General features: G+C 39.3%; 1 protein-coding gene across 1 annotated transcript in view; it reads right to left on the reverse strand.

Annotated features, from left to right (window-relative positions):
* LOC577631 (nucleolar protein 6) overlaps positions 1-17,939 on the reverse strand; it is a 29,716-nt gene extending 11,777 nt beyond the window's left edge. The window contains exons 1-14 of the mRNA XM_030976383.1: positions 17,824-17,939; positions 12,562-12,782; positions 11,517-11,633; positions 10,485-10,667; positions 8,793-8,964; positions 7,562-7,681; positions 5,874-6,034; positions 5,081-5,201; positions 4,275-4,438; positions 3,265-3,380; positions 2,360-2,537; positions 1,723-1,845; positions 973-1,121; positions 254-503 (exon numbers count right to left, since the gene is read on the reverse strand). Of these exons, the coding sequence (XP_030832243.1) occupies positions 254-503; positions 973-1,121; positions 1,723-1,845; positions 2,360-2,537; positions 3,265-3,380; positions 4,275-4,438; positions 5,081-5,201; positions 5,874-6,034; positions 7,562-7,681; positions 8,793-8,964; positions 10,485-10,667; positions 11,517-11,633; positions 12,562-12,762 (2,055 nt within the window). The 5' untranslated portion in view covers positions 12,763-12,782; positions 17,824-17,939. The remainder of the gene's footprint in view (positions 1-253; positions 504-972; positions 1,122-1,722; positions 1,846-2,359; positions 2,538-3,264; positions 3,381-4,274; positions 4,439-5,080; positions 5,202-5,873; positions 6,035-7,561; positions 7,682-8,792; positions 8,965-10,484; positions 10,668-11,516; positions 11,634-12,561; positions 12,783-17,823) is intronic.
* Positions 17,940-18,519: the final 580 nt, after the last annotated feature.

Consider the following 18,519-nt stretch of genomic DNA (forward strand, 5'->3'; position numbering starts at 1 on the left):
ATCAGCACCACCACCACCACCACCACCACCACCACCACCACCACCACCATCATCATCATCATTATGATCACTGTAATTACCACCACCATCATAACTCAACATCACCACCACCACCACCACCACCACCATCACCACACCATCATCATCATCATCATTATGATCACTATAATTATCACCACCATCATAACTCATCATCACCACCACCACCACCACCATTACCCATGTTGTTGTCATCCATCACTCTCCTTCTCACCTCCGTATGGCGGATGGCCGGTGAGGTCCCCTGCACGGAGCTGATCATAAGAGGCAGGTCCTTGAGTTCTCTCAGGTGCCTGCTCAGCTTGGTATAAGCCACACTGATCTGTAGCAGCTCCTCCTCCCCCGTGCGTGGGGCCGGCTCCTCATCACCACCGGGAGAGGAGGGGTGGAGTAGGGGCTGCTGGAGGATGGGGTCTAGCTGGCCCCCGGTGTAGGCGATTGATTCCGGTTTGATGCCTGCATGTCTGGGTGAGAAAACAAGGGAGAAGAAGTCCATGTTTCATTTTAAGAGCAGTTTCAAAGGTAGAGTGATTCATTTACAAGCATATATCATCCATCTCAATATTAACCAACAATGCAGTTGTCAATACAATAGCAACACATATTTCTACTATTTCTAACTACTTCTAAAGAAAAAAAGAGCATTGGATATTTTTGTTAGTCTTTATTTTTTGATATTTTTCTGACACCTTTTAGGCTGCCAACAGTGAATTGGTGATTTACACCATGGTTTAGGTGTAAAATCGTTTTGTGAATTCCAGCCGAAGTTGGAGAGAGAGAAACGTAAAGAAAGAGATAGAGAAATGAGAGACATACTCAAAGATTTATATGCAAAAGGACTAATAGAAGAGAAACATATATGTCGAGAACAACAGAGAGAGATGAGAAGGAGGGAGAAGAGCTTGAGACGCATATAAACGAGAGTATACTTACAGGTGTAGAATGTGCCTGACAATATGACTACAGACTAGTCTCTTTTCAGCCACACTTGTACCGGGCCATACCACAGCCTCACAGATAGAGCCATCTTGAAAGCGGCGCAATTCTGACTTCTTCCCCCAGAATTCACTGAATGCCTTCGCCTGAAACGATACAAGTGAACAAACCAATAACTACTATTAAACCATTTAAGTCTTTACCCGCTTTGACCGACTGATGGGACAAAAAGTGAACTGCCTCAGTCAACTGTTGTCACAGACAAAGTGTATATAGTACATACACTACATAACAACATGAGAGTCTGGCATCTCATTCCTTAGCAGATAATGAAGGAGCTAAGATATAAAACAAACCAACATATTTCACTTTTGGTTGGTAAAAGGTCCCAAATATATTAATCAGAAGTAGGAAAGTTCATGAAAAGGGAGCTACATTCTTTTTTCTATTTTGTATTTTCATGTAAGAGCTACATTCTTAATGCATGGTTCATTTCTTCTACCCTGGTACATTTGATGCAGTGTATTCCTTGTTTGAATCCCATAATGTTATCTACAACAAGAAAGCCACTATGCCTTTCAAATTATTTAATTATTCTTGTAACTTAGCATTTCAAAATAGTGCGGACCAAAATAAATTTACAGTCCTGCGTTAATACACAAAACATTATCAAACGCCATTATACCAATTTCTTTCTCTCTACAACAAACCAAAAGATGAAATAACTAAGTATCAGTTTTTCTCTACCTCTGTTGTATTGGCAGCTGGACCCTTGTCAAGCACACTAGATGCTAGACCCCCGTTGAGTAAGAGGCCAAAGGTCAAAGGTCCTTGCTCTTCTATCTTGGGTGAAGGAGAATTGACAGGCCACTAGGGGAAAAAACAAGACATTAAAAGCATAGCGTTTCAACATACTTTAAGCTCATAGTTTTGGACACAATACAAAATGAATTCAACTCATAAATTAGTACAACTCCCATTTTATAGAACCAATTTCGCCTTGATACTTGCGGGTCTCCACAATACTGGGGAAGTTACAATTACTAAGTGTCTATTGCAGAAACAAAGACAGGGCTTAGATTAATCCAAGGCCACCAAGGCCATGACCTTGGATGCCCCTTTGATTGGCCTCAATGCCCCTCTCATTGGCCTTGGAGTTTTTTTTGTGCCCTTTCCAATTCTTCCTATTTGTGCTGTAATATAGGAATGTGCCCTACAGATAAATGACCTTGCCCTAAAAATATTGAAATTTAAGGCCTGCAAAGATATATCTGATTCACATGAAACACATACAGCTAGATATTCAATGCTGATAGTTCTAAATACTTGCATGAAAAACTGACAATCTTTGATTTCGATTATATCTCAAACCATGAAGAGTTACCTCTGCAGAGTGAAAGAGACCAGAAGCAAGCAGCTTTATCCTGTCTCCAAGAGCTTGCCTAAGGATTTCCTCTACCCTGGGTAGCACCACCCGGGGATAGTTGCCTCCTCTGTCCATCAACTGAGTCTCAAGATCAAACTTCTTCACAGAAGGTCTCAACTGCTTCAACTTGGTGATACTGAAAGTGAGGTGGACAATTGAGTGGGATGAATAAAAAAAGTTTGCCAAATTGATAAAATATCGTGCTTGGAAATGATAAGATTCAATCATTTAAAAGTAAACATAAAATCATACTTTATTTCCAATATGTCACATCTAAATAGCTAGACTTATATCTCTCGTACAATAGAGTAATCTTTTTAATGTAATCATATTTAATGCAAAAACCTTTGATAAGTGCCTCATTACAAATTATTTACTTCACCTGTTACGAATAATTGTATTTCAATAGTCAGAATTCAAGTATACTGTTAAATAAGGTATCTATAAAACTACCAAGTCCATGCACACTCTACAATCCCACTTTGACTTTAATTTGCAAGGAATGGCTCATGCAATCCGTGTTTGAAACGTCGATCAAGGTCACCATTTCCTTTAAATAAAAGACAAACATTATGGCTTGTCCTACCTGACAACACAAAATGTATGCATGAGCCGTTCCTTGCAAATTAAAGTCAAAGTGGGATTGTAGAGTGTGCATGGACTTGGTAGTTTTATAGATACCTTATTTAACAGTATACTTGAATGAAATACAGTAAGAGGCTATCCCTTTGCATCTGATAATTTCTCAGCCATTACTACTTCTTGAAGCAGCTGAAGTAATTGAATGGGCCCCCCAAAAGTCTGAATTTTACATTGCTTTTGATAATCTTATGATGTAATACCTAAGCATACTTTTTACTCACGTAAAGAGGTGATCAAACTTTCTGGTGAAGAGAACCGGTGTCATGAAGAGACAATGGAAGCCATCTATCCTCTTGTCATCCAGGAAGTCTAGACCCAACTTGGCTTCATGCTTCAGCTAGTTTGAAGTAAAGTAAGAATATCATGAAGTTCAAAACACTGTAGGCAAAATTACAACTCTGAACAACAGTGACGATAGAAACACCATGGTTCAATATAATTTCAAGTATCACAATCTGTCCAAGCTTCTGTATGTGCACATCCTTAAATAAACATACGGTGACGACAATGGTTACACTGAAATTTGAAAGGGTTGATTCTAAGGACAACATGATACACATGCACATCGTCATGCTTCATGAAACTATAGTTGAATCTTTCAGAACTCAACTAAAGACATACCTATTTCAGATTGCTTACAATTAATCACTGCTTTTTTGACATTTTTGGTAGTTTTTCAGTCTCATCAGCGCCTTTGATTAGGCAACTAGATATTGGCGCTTTATAAATACCTGGATTGGATTGGATTGGAAGCTTCTGAATACTATCAAATTACTATCATGAAATCTTACGTAAATGCAACCAAAAACAGAGTGAGTTGAGGGCAAACCTGGCATTGAGAAAGTAATCAATATATTGAATTAGAATGTCTCGAGGTGAGTACTATTGGAAATGCTGTATCTGCTTTGGAACATATACAATCTGCAAGTGACCTGATAACATCACGCCCTGCTCCACAAAACAACCAACGAGAGAGAGAGAGAGAGTGAGAGAGAAAGAGAAAGAGAGAGAGAGAGAGAGGAGAGAGAGGGGGGGGGGGGGGGAAGAGACACAGAGAGAGGGGGCAAAAAAAAGAAGAGAAAGTGGCAGAATTCTGTAAACAAAGGCACTCACTGACAGCCGATTAAATGAATTGATTTCAGTAGCTTACATCGATCATGGTATTACTTCGCATTGATAACAAGGTTTTCATAACAGTGTAAGGGAAGATGATTTACAAGAACTTTCTCACATGTTCATATGTGGTTCCAGTCATGTCCGCACACAGATTGAGGTAGCCCGATGGATCTACAAACACAACAGGGAAATGCTGATGGAATTCCTCCAGCCCTGGTAGCGTCTGGGAGTTGGAGCTCTTGCACATGGTGACACCCTTGGATGCCCAGTCGGTCGTGACTAAATGTTGGCGAAGTGAGAGACGAGAAATAGAGGGTGAATGGGAGAGACATGGAGCATGAATGGGAGAGGCGTGAAACTAATATAAAAAACAATAACAGGGAACATGAGAGAGAAAGAGAAAGAATAGATAGAGATAGAGAGAGAGAGTTAGAGAGAGAGAGAAAGAATAGAGAGAGAAAGAGAGAGAAAGAATAGAAAGAGAGAGAGAGAGAGAAAGACTAAAGAGAGAGAGAGAGAGAGAAAGACTAGATAGAGAGAGAGAGAGAGAGAAAGAAAGAATAGATAGAGATAGAGAGAGAGAGAGAGAGAGAGAGAAAGATAGAGAAAGATAGAGAGAGAGAAAGAGAGAGAAAGAATAGATAGAGAGAGAGGGAGAGAAAGAGAGAAAGAATAGATAGAGAGAGAGAGAGAAGGCAAAAAAAGAAGAGAAAGATAGATAGAAAGAGAGTGGAGACACCACCATTCAAAATATAGACAACACTTTGAGAGAAAATTAAAACCAAATTAAGTTTGTACACATCATTCTTTTTATTCTAATCAAGTATTCATTAAAGCAAAATAAATACCAAGATTAACCTAATTATTCAACATTATATTCATTCACCTTCCTGAGTTTGACCTTTAATATTTCACACTCACCGATGAAATGCAGTACATTCTTGACCACCTGTTGTCCACTCATCACTTTGTTGACTTGACCATTGTCCAAGAGGTGAGCTACCACCATGGAGATAAGAAAACCATTGCAGCCACCGCAGATCTAGAGGAGAATCACACAGATAAACAAAACTAGATGGACCTTCGACTGCTAGGGTTTAATAAACACTAACACCAGCCCCAAACACGGAAATGAAAATCAGCTGGTGTTAAGGCTTTGACCTCTGAATATCGTCAACTTCCGGTAGCTAGTGTTATCGATTTTGCAAAATTGTCGTCTGCTGAACCGACCTTTGTGGCTGGTGTTAATATTTTACGTACAAATGTCCTATCCACTAACACTAGCCCCTGGGATTAAGCAAATTTTGATTTCCAGTTCGGTGTTACCATTGTACCCGCACAACAGTCAACCCACGAACGATGCTAATTTATTGTCTGACAATCAAATGGAAATATGTGAAACATGTCTTTTACTAAGTGATTCATACATTCTTTTGTGTATAATGAGTTATTTTATAAGACCAGAGAAATAAGTGTAAATTTATTCTTTGCTTTTCATGCAAATAGTTCTGATGTACTATTTTTAAACCATTGTCGTGAAATCAAGTCTGTGTAGCGCTATCACAGTGGTGTTTACGGGTGGTAAACTATCGATATTGATATCGGTATCGGGCTCTTAATTTCATCATCAAATTTTTAGCTCGATTTAAGACATCTTAACTGCTCTAAACACTAACACTAACACCCAACTTGAAATCACTCAATGTGTTCCTACCTGGTCTAGTTCTCTTTGGTGCAGCCAGACCTTGAGAAGCAGAACAGCGTCTTTGAATGCTGGGAAGTCGTAGGATGCGTTGTAGAGGTGGTGCAGGTGGCGCTCTAACGACATGTCTCGTAGAATGGAGAAGTTGTAGTGTGGGGTGGGAGGGAAGGTCTCTGAAAGCACATAAAAGAGTGAAGGGATTATAACAATAGTTATCTTAAAGGTAAAGACCAGTTATGGTCATGCGATTGCATTGTGAAAGAAACGTTGTGGAATCGATCAGAAAAGGTTGATCATCTAGCATCTAGCATCTGCAAGGTTCTGGAATCATCAAAATGATAAGAAATTTGGCCCATTCTTCGTAAAGTTACAAGCACTATACACAGAAAGATGTATATGGGACTACCCTATATCTCTCACAGACCATGAGAGAAACAAATTTATCAAATATATGATTTAGTAGGCGGTTTCCCGACAAATTTTTTATCATCATGTATTAGTCAAAACACATTCTTTCACATGATTGGTAATAAGAGCTTCCATTTCATTTTTTGAAATTGGGGCGTTTCCAATACTGGTCTTTACCTTTAAAGGGGAATTGGTAGCATTGTTCAGATGAGAGGAAATGGTGCTAAGGTAGTGCCTTCAATGCTACATGTACGTGAATGTAAATCGTCACAAAGCAATAAATTGGCTCTTTATACCATTCCAGACAGTGTTGAAAGATTTTTAAAATACTGTCTCACGTCTTAAATTCAAGGAAAAACAGTTGGGAAAATTCAAAAAATGGTTGGGAGAATTAACTGTTACCGTTATCACTGTTAGAGTGTGTTGCACAGTGATACCTTCAAAGAAAACCATAAATATTTTTGTGGTTTGAGAATTTTCTCAGGATTTTTTGCGTGTTAGAGGGTAAAAACAGTAGAAGGAATATAATAAGTAACATTTCATAAAAAAATTACAGATTTTTTTCATCAACCTTCAACAATGTTACTGAGTCACTTTAAACAAACTAATATCAGAAACGTTTTTAACAAAGACTTGAACTGTGAGTAGGAGTTCTCATTTCGGAGGTTTGTAGGGGGTGAGTTCCACAATTCAGGGCCAGAACTTGAAAATTCAGTGTAAGTTTTGTTTTATTCTGTGAGAAGTCGTTTTCTTTTTATTACCGGAACTCAAGTTTATCTTTAACACAAGTATCATCAGCCCAGCTTCATTCTAGGCGCCATGATATGGCACTCAAGCATTTATACAATGATATAGTACCAAAGTGTAACGTCATCCAGCCCCTTGCTTGAATGAATTCGTGTTGAACCTCATGGGCAGGCTCTGTTGTTTGGAACCAGTAATCTGGATTACAAGCGAATATGATATTAACACTTCAAACTAACACAGCTACTTCTTATAGCAATTAAAACTCTAGGGATTAGTAATTTGATAAAAATTGGCGTTAGCAGTTAGCACCCTTCTGTCGAAAGTACATGAATAGACTACAATGTTAAAATATACCTCCTTCACAATTTGATGTAATTGTGATTGAGTTGGTCAGTTTTTTAAAGCTTACCATTGCTTTTTGGAACAAACTTTCTTCCTGTCATATAAAATTAGTTAAAACTGAAGGGTTTAGAGATTAGATAACAAATTGGTGTTAGCATCCTTCTGCCTAGTTAAGATAAATAGACTATAATGTTAAAATTTACCTTCTTCACTATTTTGGTTGTACCACTGCTGCCGGATGTTGTTCTTAGAGGGAGCAAATCTTGCCTCTTTGAAGCCAGTCTCGGGAAGGCACGGTATGAGTCTCACTGTAGCATTCTTGCCTGCAGCCGTCATATACAGATGGAGCAAGAAGAAAACAAACAAACAATATTGTTAGCACGTGACTGCTCCAGTACATGACAGAACAACTCTGCAACAATAAAGCCCATCTGTACTAGTGTACAGGAGGGATTAGACCACCCTGCAAGGTCACTGAACAGGTGGCTATCTCATCAAATCAGCTCTCAATTAACATAAGAACTAGATGGAACTTTGACTGCACGCAGTCACAAATGATGCCTCCGCCATAGAGCAATTTTACAAACCAAAACAGAAACAATTTTTAAATTCAAGTTTGATTGTAATCCATCTGTTGGTTTTAATGATAATGCATGCACAAGCTATTTATAGGCATACATAATGAGCTATGTGACCTTTGACCTCCGACCTGGTGACCCCAAAATCTAATCAGTTCATTGGCTCTGCAAGATACATACATGACTTGAGTTTGATAGTAATCTGTCTATTGGTTCTCATGATAATGCGATCACAAGCTATTTTTGCATACATAATGAGCCCTGTGACCTTTGACCTTCGACCTTGTGACCCCAAAATCTTATCAATTCATTGGCTCTGCAAGATACATACATGACTTAAGTTTGGCAGGAATCCATCAATCAGTTCTTGAGATAACGCGATCACGAGTCATTTTCGCATACATAATGAGCCCTGTGACCTTTGACCTTGGATCTCGTGACCCCAAAATCTAATCAGTTCATTGGCTCTGTGAGATACATACATGACCAAAGTTTGGTAGGAATCTATCACTCGGTTATTGAGATAACGCGATCACGAGAATGGGACGGACGGACAACCCGAAAACATAATGCCTCCGGCTACTTCGTAACGGAGGCATAAAAAGAGGATCATGGAGGACCAATGGTCACTGATAGGGCATTGTTTGTTATATAGAGGGCTCAAGTAGCTATAAGTAGTGCAGTAGAGCTTTAACAATCTAGGGAAACACACATTTAAATGCTTAGCCCACCCAAAAATCTGACTTGATAAAATGGGGAAAAAATAATTCAAATACAGGGTTAATATTACAGGATAACAGGAAATCTTAAAGCAGATAAAAAAACTCTGTGAAATAGGGAAGATGCCGAGACTTACCGACTAACTTCAGAAGTATGACGGGAGTCATGTGATCCCCTTGAAGCGATCCATACGACACACTCTTGACGAGATCCTTCTTCTTCTTGAGGTGTTTCACGAGATACATGCAGTAGAGCGCCCTCTTGTGGTGGTAACGGAAGTTGAGATAATCCTTGGGTTGGAAACATTCCTGCATCGAACAAGGTTAAGAAATGTGTGATGATTTTATTTTATTTCTGCATTTTCCAAATAAAATATAACTGAATAACAAAGAACATATAAATTTAAGGTATAATACAACATGTACAACCAATAATTACTTCATGTCAAAATGGATTTTTTAAAAACATATGTACATATAATAACGAAACTTAATATTTCCATAACATATTAGCATAAAATTTAAAGTATTATCCAAACTATCTATTGAAAAAGTGCAGGAGACCGCAATCATAAGCGATGCTTGACTAGGATGGTGGATAGACAGTCTAAATGCTAAAGCTAAAGAACCATTGATTTTATTACATTTTCCCCCCTTTATCTTGATAATTTTTGTTGGTCAGAAAACACAATAACTTACAGAATATGCGTTACATTTGTTTGCATAAAAATAAACGAATAATCATATTGTTTTACACTTACATTCATATTGTTAAATTTCATTGCATATTGAAAAGGAAACTAGATGGAACTTAGACTGCGCGCAGTCGAAAATGATGCCTCCGTCATAGAGCAAGTTTACAAACCAAAAAGCAATTTCTCATATACATATATGACCCTTTGATCTTTGACCTCATGACCCTAAAATGTACTCAGTTCATTGGCTCTGCAAGATGTCCTGAGTTAAATAGTAATCCATCTGTCAGTTCTAATGAGAATGCGTTCACAAGCTATTTTTGCATACATAATGAGCCCATGACATTTGACCTTTGACCTCATGACCCAAGAATCTACTCAGTTCATTGGCTCTGCAAGATACATCCATGATCTAAGTTTGGCAGGAATTCATCAATCTGTTCTAATGATAATGCTATCACAAGTTATTTTTTGCATACATAATGAGCCGCATGACCTTTGACCTTGACCAAGACCCCAAAATCTAATCAGTTCATCGGCTCTGCAAGTAACATACATGACCTAAGTTTGGCAGGAATCCATCAATCGGTTCTTGAGATAACGCGATCACGAGCTGTTTTTGCATACATAATGAGTCCTGTGACCTTTGACCTTTGACCTCGTGACCCCAAAATCTAATCAGTTCATCGGCTCTGCAAGATACATACATGACCAAAGTTTGGCAGGAATCCATCAATCGGTTCTTCAGATAACGCGATCACGAGAACGGGACGTACGGACGTACGGACGGACGGACAACCCGAAAACATAATGCCTCCGGCTACTTCGTAACGGAGGCATAAAAAGGGGGGAGGGGAAGAAAAGAATGAAATGGGTAATAAGATAGCACATAGTAATCTCTAAGTATGATGTGGAATCCACTAATTTATTTGAGTCTGATCATGATTGAGTTAATCGGTTATTTGAAGCTAACCCTGATTTCCGGCAACAAACTTTCTTCCCGTGATATGAAATTAACCAGTAGACAGAGCTGGGATACAATAAGTCAGGTGTGACCTTTCCTGAAAGAGAATCATCCAACTCCAACTCCAAAAAAAAGACCAGCAAGTTCTGTTGGTTTTTTAAGATACTCACAGTTGGTATTTGGACGGCCATGTCGATGGTCAGAGGATCGTTCAGACAGGTTCCGAGGAGATAGCTACCGATGATCTTGACTTCCAATGGCTTGCGTAATTTGATTTCTCCTTTGAGTTGGGTCTTCTTCCATCGCATCGGCAAACACACATTCTTGGGCAGGGAGCCTTCTAGTTCTGATGCCTATTATTACAAGATAATTGAAAAACTTGGTTCAGAACTTCAGTTCTTCTCTTTGTGTTAATTACGCTCTCTTCAAGGCTACACAATCCTAAATTGTATATCTATTTTGATGACAGTATTCTGTGGAATCGCTAACTTTTTCGCTTCAATTTTTTTTAAGGATGAATTATTTCAGGCAGGTGAGATAGATTTTTATATACCGGTAAGTATATTACTTTCATTTCAATAAAATGAAAAAAATGAAAGTGATCAGATTTATCTTTTTCTCACTTTCCTTTTATTCAGTCCACAATTACTAAAAGTTTCTCTTAGTTTTTATGTACAGGAATACATCTACAAAAAAAGGACTATTTCATCCCATTATATGTTATTTACCACATCTAAGATTTTCGTATATATACGATCAAAGCATTAAGTTAACATGTTGACAACTGAATTCTCGGATTCACATAGGCATTCAATACAGGGGCCTGCCGGTTCCCGAAGGCAATCGGTTAATATACCAAACTGTAGCTCCCCCGATACAGATAACAAGACTAACATTGAAAATAATATTGCTAGATATATTTGCTTGTCTCGCAACATTTTGTGCGCTGCTGCAACACTTTGTCAGGTAGTAAAATATAATGTAAGTGTGTTTTATACTCTATGGGCGGATCCGTAGGTCAAATAATTTGATCAATAACCGACAAGGCCTATTGGCCGAAGCACAATAGTGCTCAAGTGATCATGATCTTTTAGATCCCTTGTTGATCATACATTGCGAGACAAACGAATATCACTAGCGATACTATTTTTGATACTACATCCGCAATGAGTAATATATTTAGCAAGACCACCATTACTCACATCTGGGATGGTCATTGGTGGCAGCTTGCGCAAGATTTCTTCCAGTGACTGAAGAATAGGCAGTAAACCCTTCTTCTTCTTCTCTTTCAACTCGACCTCCATGCGAAGCTCATCCATCTAATTTGGACATAAAGAGATTGACAGAAAGAGAAACCATGAGACTAATCGGCAGAAATCAACAATTTTTGGAAGTTTACTCAAGAGTATGAGTTGTTTCTAATGACTACCTCAGTATTATCATCTTATTAAATTCATTCTAAAGCAAAAAAACAACAAAACACAAATCAAAAGAAATTCAACAGGGGATATTCTGGAAAATGTTATACAGAATCAAAGGAAACTGTTTTTATATCCTGATAATTATAAAATATAAGTACACTTTTCAATTAATGTTAATATTTTGTATTATAAATGAACACATATCATTCTCAGATCATCACTTTTCTCTCATGAAAAATTCCAATAAACAGGATAATAGAGATTTGTTTCTAGGTCAATTTTTATGTAAATGAGATCTAGATTACGGGCTGTACAACACATGTTCTGGTCAATATTAACTTTAAACCTGGTCTGAACACTATATCTAACCTTAAACCGAATAATAAACTTAAACTATAACAAAACTGTAACCTGAAACATATTCAAATTTATGGATGTTTCTATCCTGGGGACCTAGTGATGCGTTATTCCATATACCCATTATCAATGATGAACTTCAATACTTCAAATCCAGTCTGCATACATTACTTGGCGCTATCTTGAGCAAGCCTTGGGCAAAATTTTAGGTTGTCAAGAAAATTTTTGTTTAAATAGTAATTAGTATGCATTAAATTTGAATATGATAGTAAACTGGGCTATTGGTCGACATCACCTAACAGGAAAATTAAACTAGAGACTGGGGCCTGTTCCTTGAAACCGTCATTAGTCTAACTTTTTGACTATCCCATTGAAACGTGTGTTACTGGTAATCTATAATACACGTTTCAATGGGATAGTCAAGAAGTTAGACTTACGACGGTTTCAAGGAATGGGCCCCTGTACATACCTGTAACTTGAACAAGCTTGAGTTGTAAAGCATCTCTGTCTCTTTTAGAGAAGCAAGTTCTGTCATGGTGGGAGGTTTGTACAGCTCGGCTTTATTCAGTTTTTGTTTCTTAGAAGGCAATCTGTTCTTTATCCCGGGAGGCCGTTTTCCGAAATTGGCAACACTGGACTCCTCCACACCTTCTCCAACTTCATCATCCATGATGCAAAATCACTCCAGCTCTGTGAAAAGAAATAAATATGAGAGCAAATGGTAAAGGACTTGCACTGTTATCAATCACCATCATGGCTTCCAATGTACTAGTATTTAACTTAAGTAGTACTAGTAATGCTATGAAGGAAAAATAGTGCATGAGCTACAAGTTTGTAATGAAGTTATCACAGTTTTTCCTTCATAATCATTTTGCCTTGCGGGTAGACTAGAAAGAATGAGATTTAGATGACGTCATGCGCAGCGAGAGTTTAAAAGACGGCTGCCAGATAATCAACATGGATGTCGATTTCGACCTATAATTTTCAGAAAAGGGACCAATAAATGGATTTATTCAGTCAAGTCGGTAAGTGGAACCGATGTATAGAGTATTAGTATACACATTTTCTCAGGTTTCACGGCAAACCGCTGCAGAATACAAGTGCATTCTGATGGTGGGTTACGGGCGCGCGTCTCATTATCAGATCCTCATTACGGTATGCTCATGTATTGTGCAGTGGGTTGCAGTGAAACCTGTGAAAAAGTGTACTCTATTATCAATGTTTTTTCGAAAAAAACTCCAAAAATAACAAGAAAATTGACATGAAACAAAATACACATAAACAATTTTAAATCATGATCTTTATTTGGACATTTAATGAATATTTACTTCATTTTGGGTATGTTTTAGTAGGGTATCTCCACGCTGCAGTTACAGATCAAATTTTGGATACGTGTCTGATTTTGGATTGCGATGCAGCTATGTGCGACTACTAATAGCAGTAGGGGCGCTGGTCCGAGAATGAGGATCGTCCTCATAAACGAGGATATCCTCATATAGAGTAAAGGAGCCGGTTTTCGGGCACTTAAGACAAAATCCTATTTTTTGGACCCTTTACTTCCTATTTATTATCATTTCTTGTTCAAATCATGAAGCAAAGATTGTTATTATTTAAACAAAAAAAGAATCCCAGAAAAAAATCACGAATTGCCATGACAATATTCATTTCAATTTTCACTGTTTTGGAGTCAGTTTTCGGCCGCATACATAAGTCAATAGGAAGCGCGCGCGCGCACCGTGCGTTTCCGCGCTGATCTATAGCACTAGCGGGCGGAGCAGGTATCCCACGCCGGAGCTCCCCGGAGCTCGCCAGGCCGAAAACTAGTACTACCGTGATCAGAAATTGGAATCCGAATTAGACAGAGATATCGTGTGTGCGTTGCGGTGTGCGGCTGCATTGATTTAATACATGCGATGAGATACTTTTGAGCTTGCGACTAGCACAAAATCGGGCTCTAAATCTGAAAAATACTTGAAATAAAGCTCATTTTATGGTACCCATAGAGTAGAGTCTCCGGTTTGCGGCAAAGCCCGGTTTGCGGCCAGGGGTATTTGTTTTAAAAATAAAATGAATATGACTCGATAATAATCATTGAAACCTACCGTGGATTCCCCGGTAAGTTCTGCTTTGCCGAAAACGTCCGTAGCAGATGCTCCTGTCGGTACGGAGTATCCATCAGCGATGTCGGAAATCTACGGCACCAGTCGCCGATGCAAATTCCAGCAGGTGCTAACTTTTAAGTTAAGAGATCGAGGCATGACTAGATTTATATTGTAGCTCTATTTGTCCGATTGGAGGTGAAATTTGATGTTTTTGTGGAAGTATGATGGCTGTGGTCTGTCTCCTATCGCAGATATTTTGATTGTGCCACCGCATGGCCAGTTGCATGGGGTGGCCGCAAACCGGCACGTAATTACGTGTTTTTCTGGTTTGCGGCGGGGGGTGTTAATACACACATAACATGCGGGATCGTGTATGATGGTATGTGTGCTGATGTGTGTACCCGCTATGACCCGATAGTTTCTAGTAGTACGTACCCCCGTATGGGATGATCAATTCGAGGAAAAGGTGAAATTGTTTCAAACTTGACAAATTTACCGTAGCAACAGATAAACATGAGAATTTGGGTTACACGTAGTAATTTGGTACATGCTTTGATCGTAACGTAGCGCATAAAGCTTTGTGACGTACGCGTGCCCACAAACCGGGGAACTCGAAGCATTTTGAAACGTGGTCAATGCTGACCACGCTGTGGGTCAGTTAGGTTATTTGTGACTTCTATTTAATAAGTAAGTATATGGACTCTTTATTGAGGGTATTGAAGTATTCTGTGAGTATTTGCATAAAAATAGAATCGGCAGTTCCCGCTGATCGGCCGCAGACCGGAGCCACTACTCTATTTCTTACAGACACGCGTAAGATACTCAATTTTTCAGATTCGGGTAGCGGGACCGCCGATTACATCGCTAAAATGTGATATTTTAGGATATATTTTTCATTGCAAATGTGGTTCTTCAGTGACACTGGCATAGCCTTAAGGGCTCTCTCGAAATGTTTTTTTTCATTAAAAAAACATTTCGAGAGAGCCCTTAAGGCTACACTGGCATGGTATGGTATGTGTGGGATATGTGTTGTGCTATTATTAGGGTGTCTGATCGCGCACCCGATGTTGTGTGCTAAAATTCTTCCCATAGAGATTACACGCATCCCTATGCAGCCTACGTGCATTGCGCGACCATGCAAAAAAAGTCAAATTTTTTTTTTCAAATCGAGATTCAAACCTTTATCTGTTGTGATCCTGAAGGTGATAATCAATGAATGAGGTGTCATATGAAAGAGCAGGTGAATTCCAATATTTCCAAAGGGGCGTAGCCCCCGAAATTTTAAAAATATCTTGGTCAAAACAGCAATTTAAACATTGTGTCCTGGCTAACTCTGAGGTTTGTCACTTTTGAGATATGACGCCCCGATCGATAAGTAGTCCCAGTCCTAAGGAACAATTCTATGTGATTATATTTTCGCTAGCCCCCAGGGATCACAACTGATAACAGTTTAAAAATACCCTTCTCGCTATTTGGTGGATCAGCTAATTAGGGGGCGTGCGCTCCGCTCAGTCCAAACCATGGTTACATCGCGTAACATCTCCGCGCACGAACGAAACCCCAAATTCAATTACACATTATAGTGACTGAAATTATGGTTGGCAATTCCCTCGATAAACCCGGAAGTGAATACACGTTATAGTCAATGGCAATATCGCGGAGACATCTCGTCGATAAACCCGGAAGTGAATACACGTTATAGTCAATGGCAATATCGCGGAGACATCTCCGCGATATTGCCATTGACTATAACGTGCATTCACTTCCGGGTTTATTGTGCGACGAACGCCAACCATACTAGTCAATGGCACATGTCGCGGAGACAGCGTAGCTCAAGCTGCAAGTCGCGGATTGGCTTAGCAGCATGCGTACGATATGCATACGCTTGCATATCGCGCGATACAGCCGTTTGGCTAAATTTAGCAAAACAACATCACTCTGCGTGGACGTCTTTTTCGTCGATTTTGACCAAAATGATATGAATATACCAGCGTTTTGGAGGGGCTGTAACTTTTGATAGAAACATCGGTGAGACTTGAAATTTGAAATGTATTATTCTGATAACATTTTTTATTCAAATATCAAACAAAAATGGTGAAAAACAATCCCAAATTGAAAATTGAAAAATCATTCAGACACCCTAGATACTATTATGCCATGTATTTTAATGGGATTTTACCATGCATCCAACCAATCGGCCGAAAACTGGAGCTGGTCGATTACCGGCTCCTTTACTCTACGCGGACAAAATGCGTCCTCATAAACAAGGATCGTCTGCATTTTCGTGGACGTTTTTTTTCATCGGCGCTCTGCGGGTTTCGCCGAACCGCCCGCTGACAATGCCAAATTTGGATACCCCAGGGGAAAATAACCCTAGTTGACCGTCTACTTTTATGGGTTGTCCGTCTTTCCAAGGATTTATTGCTCATAATGTGAAGGTCTCTGTACAAACTTAGTCAACGACAATGTAAAAAAAAATTAAAATGTAGAGTAAAGTACCCGGTAATCGGTCAGCTCCGGTTTTCGGCCAATTGGTTGGATACATGGTAAAATCACTTTAAAATACATCGCATAATAGCATAACACATATCCCACACATACCATACCATGCCAGTGTCACTGAAGAACCACATTTGCAATGAAAAATATATCCTAAAATATCACATTTTAGCGATGTAATCGGCGGTCCCGCTACCCAAATCTGAAAAATCGAGTTTCTTACGCGTGTATGTAAGAAATATGGGTACCATAAAATGAGCTTTATTTCAAGTATTTTTCAGATATAGAGCCCGATTTTGTACTGGTCGCAAGCTCAAAAGTATCTCATCGCATGTATTAAATCAATGCAGCCGCACACCGCGACGCACACACGATATGTCTGTCTAATTCAGATTCCAACTTCCGATCACCGCTGTGCCTGTATTCGGTCAGGCGAGCACCCGGGAGCTCCGGCGTGGGATACCTGCTCCGCCCGCTTGTGCTATACATCAGCGCAGAAACGCACGGCGCGCGCGAGCGCTTCCTATTGACTTTGTACATGCGGCCGTAAACTGAAACGCTCGGCCGATAACCGGCTCCAAAACAGTGAAAATTGAAATGAATATTGTCATGGCAATTCGTGATTTTTTTTTGGGATTCTTTTTTTGTTTAAATAATAATAATATTTGCGCCATGATTTGAACAAGAAATGATAATAAATAGGAAGTAAAGAGTCCAATAAATAGGATTTTGTCTTAAGTGGCCGAAAACCGGGTACTTTATCTAGGGTCTATCAAATCAAGAAAATCATCCCGGAATCCGTTTTTTGCATCGCCAATGTGCCGATCAAAAATATGGAACATCTGCTTTTTTTGCAAATGATCCTTGTTTTAGAGGACGCATTGGTCCGCGTTTACAAAGACGATCTCCGTTTATGAAGACGATCCTTATTCTCGGACCAGCGCCCCTAGGCCTAGTACTGACTAGTAGATTTAACAGCAACAAATTTAGTGTATGGGACTACCCTTACAACACGGCGACTTTCTTTAACGCGGATTTGATAAACACATCTTAGAATGAACAAAAATAATGACAAATCTGATTAGAATCATTCATACAATTACCGATGAACATGTTTATATCATACTTACTCCAAAGATAGAGAAATAACAGAAGAAATAAAGACACACGTGCGTCCTTTCGCGTTTCACGAGATTCTCTCTGTTGAAGGTGTAGCTGAAAGACAAATATAAAAAGGCAAAATCGATTTTGCCATAGCTGAATGGGATGGGGCGGGTGGGTGCTAGTTAATTTGCAGGCACAAACCCAGGTCAGTTGTAAAAGAGAGCCTGCACTATAAGACTACCATAGGCCATGTACTATAACTGCTCCTGACACTGGACACAATTCAATTCAATTCAGAACTTTATTTCAGACTCAGCTGCACATGGCAGTGGGTAGGCTGGGCTAGGCTTCTCTGAATGCACAATGATTTTTTTTTTGGATAAAGTGTCTAATTAGGGTCTGTGCTTGCAAACAAAAAACTCGACGTACTAAAGGGGGGGGGGGGGGGCAGTTGACCTTTGTAGTAACCTTCCTGTGTCACAAGGTATCAAAATATGCTCATCCGACAGTAATTAAAATATACCTAAACCCCCTGAGCTTCCGGGGGCTCTGCCCCCTGGACTCGGCCACCAAGGGCCCTAAGACGGGCCCCTGGATGCTCATCTGACCGTAATGTATTGCATAAAACCCTTGAGCTTCTGGGGGCTCCGCCCCTTTACCCAAGCCAATAAGTAACCTGCAGGTGTTACAAAGTAAGGTATCAAAGTTAGTACATGCTCATT

The sequence above is a fragment of the Strongylocentrotus purpuratus genome, unplaced genomic scaffold (genome assembly GCF_000002235.5).
Source record: "Strongylocentrotus purpuratus isolate Spur 01 unplaced genomic scaffold, Spur_5.0 spur5_scaffold_9, whole genome shotgun sequence".
Lineage (NCBI taxonomy): Eukaryota > Metazoa > Echinodermata > Echinoidea > Camarodonta > Strongylocentrotidae > Strongylocentrotus > Strongylocentrotus purpuratus.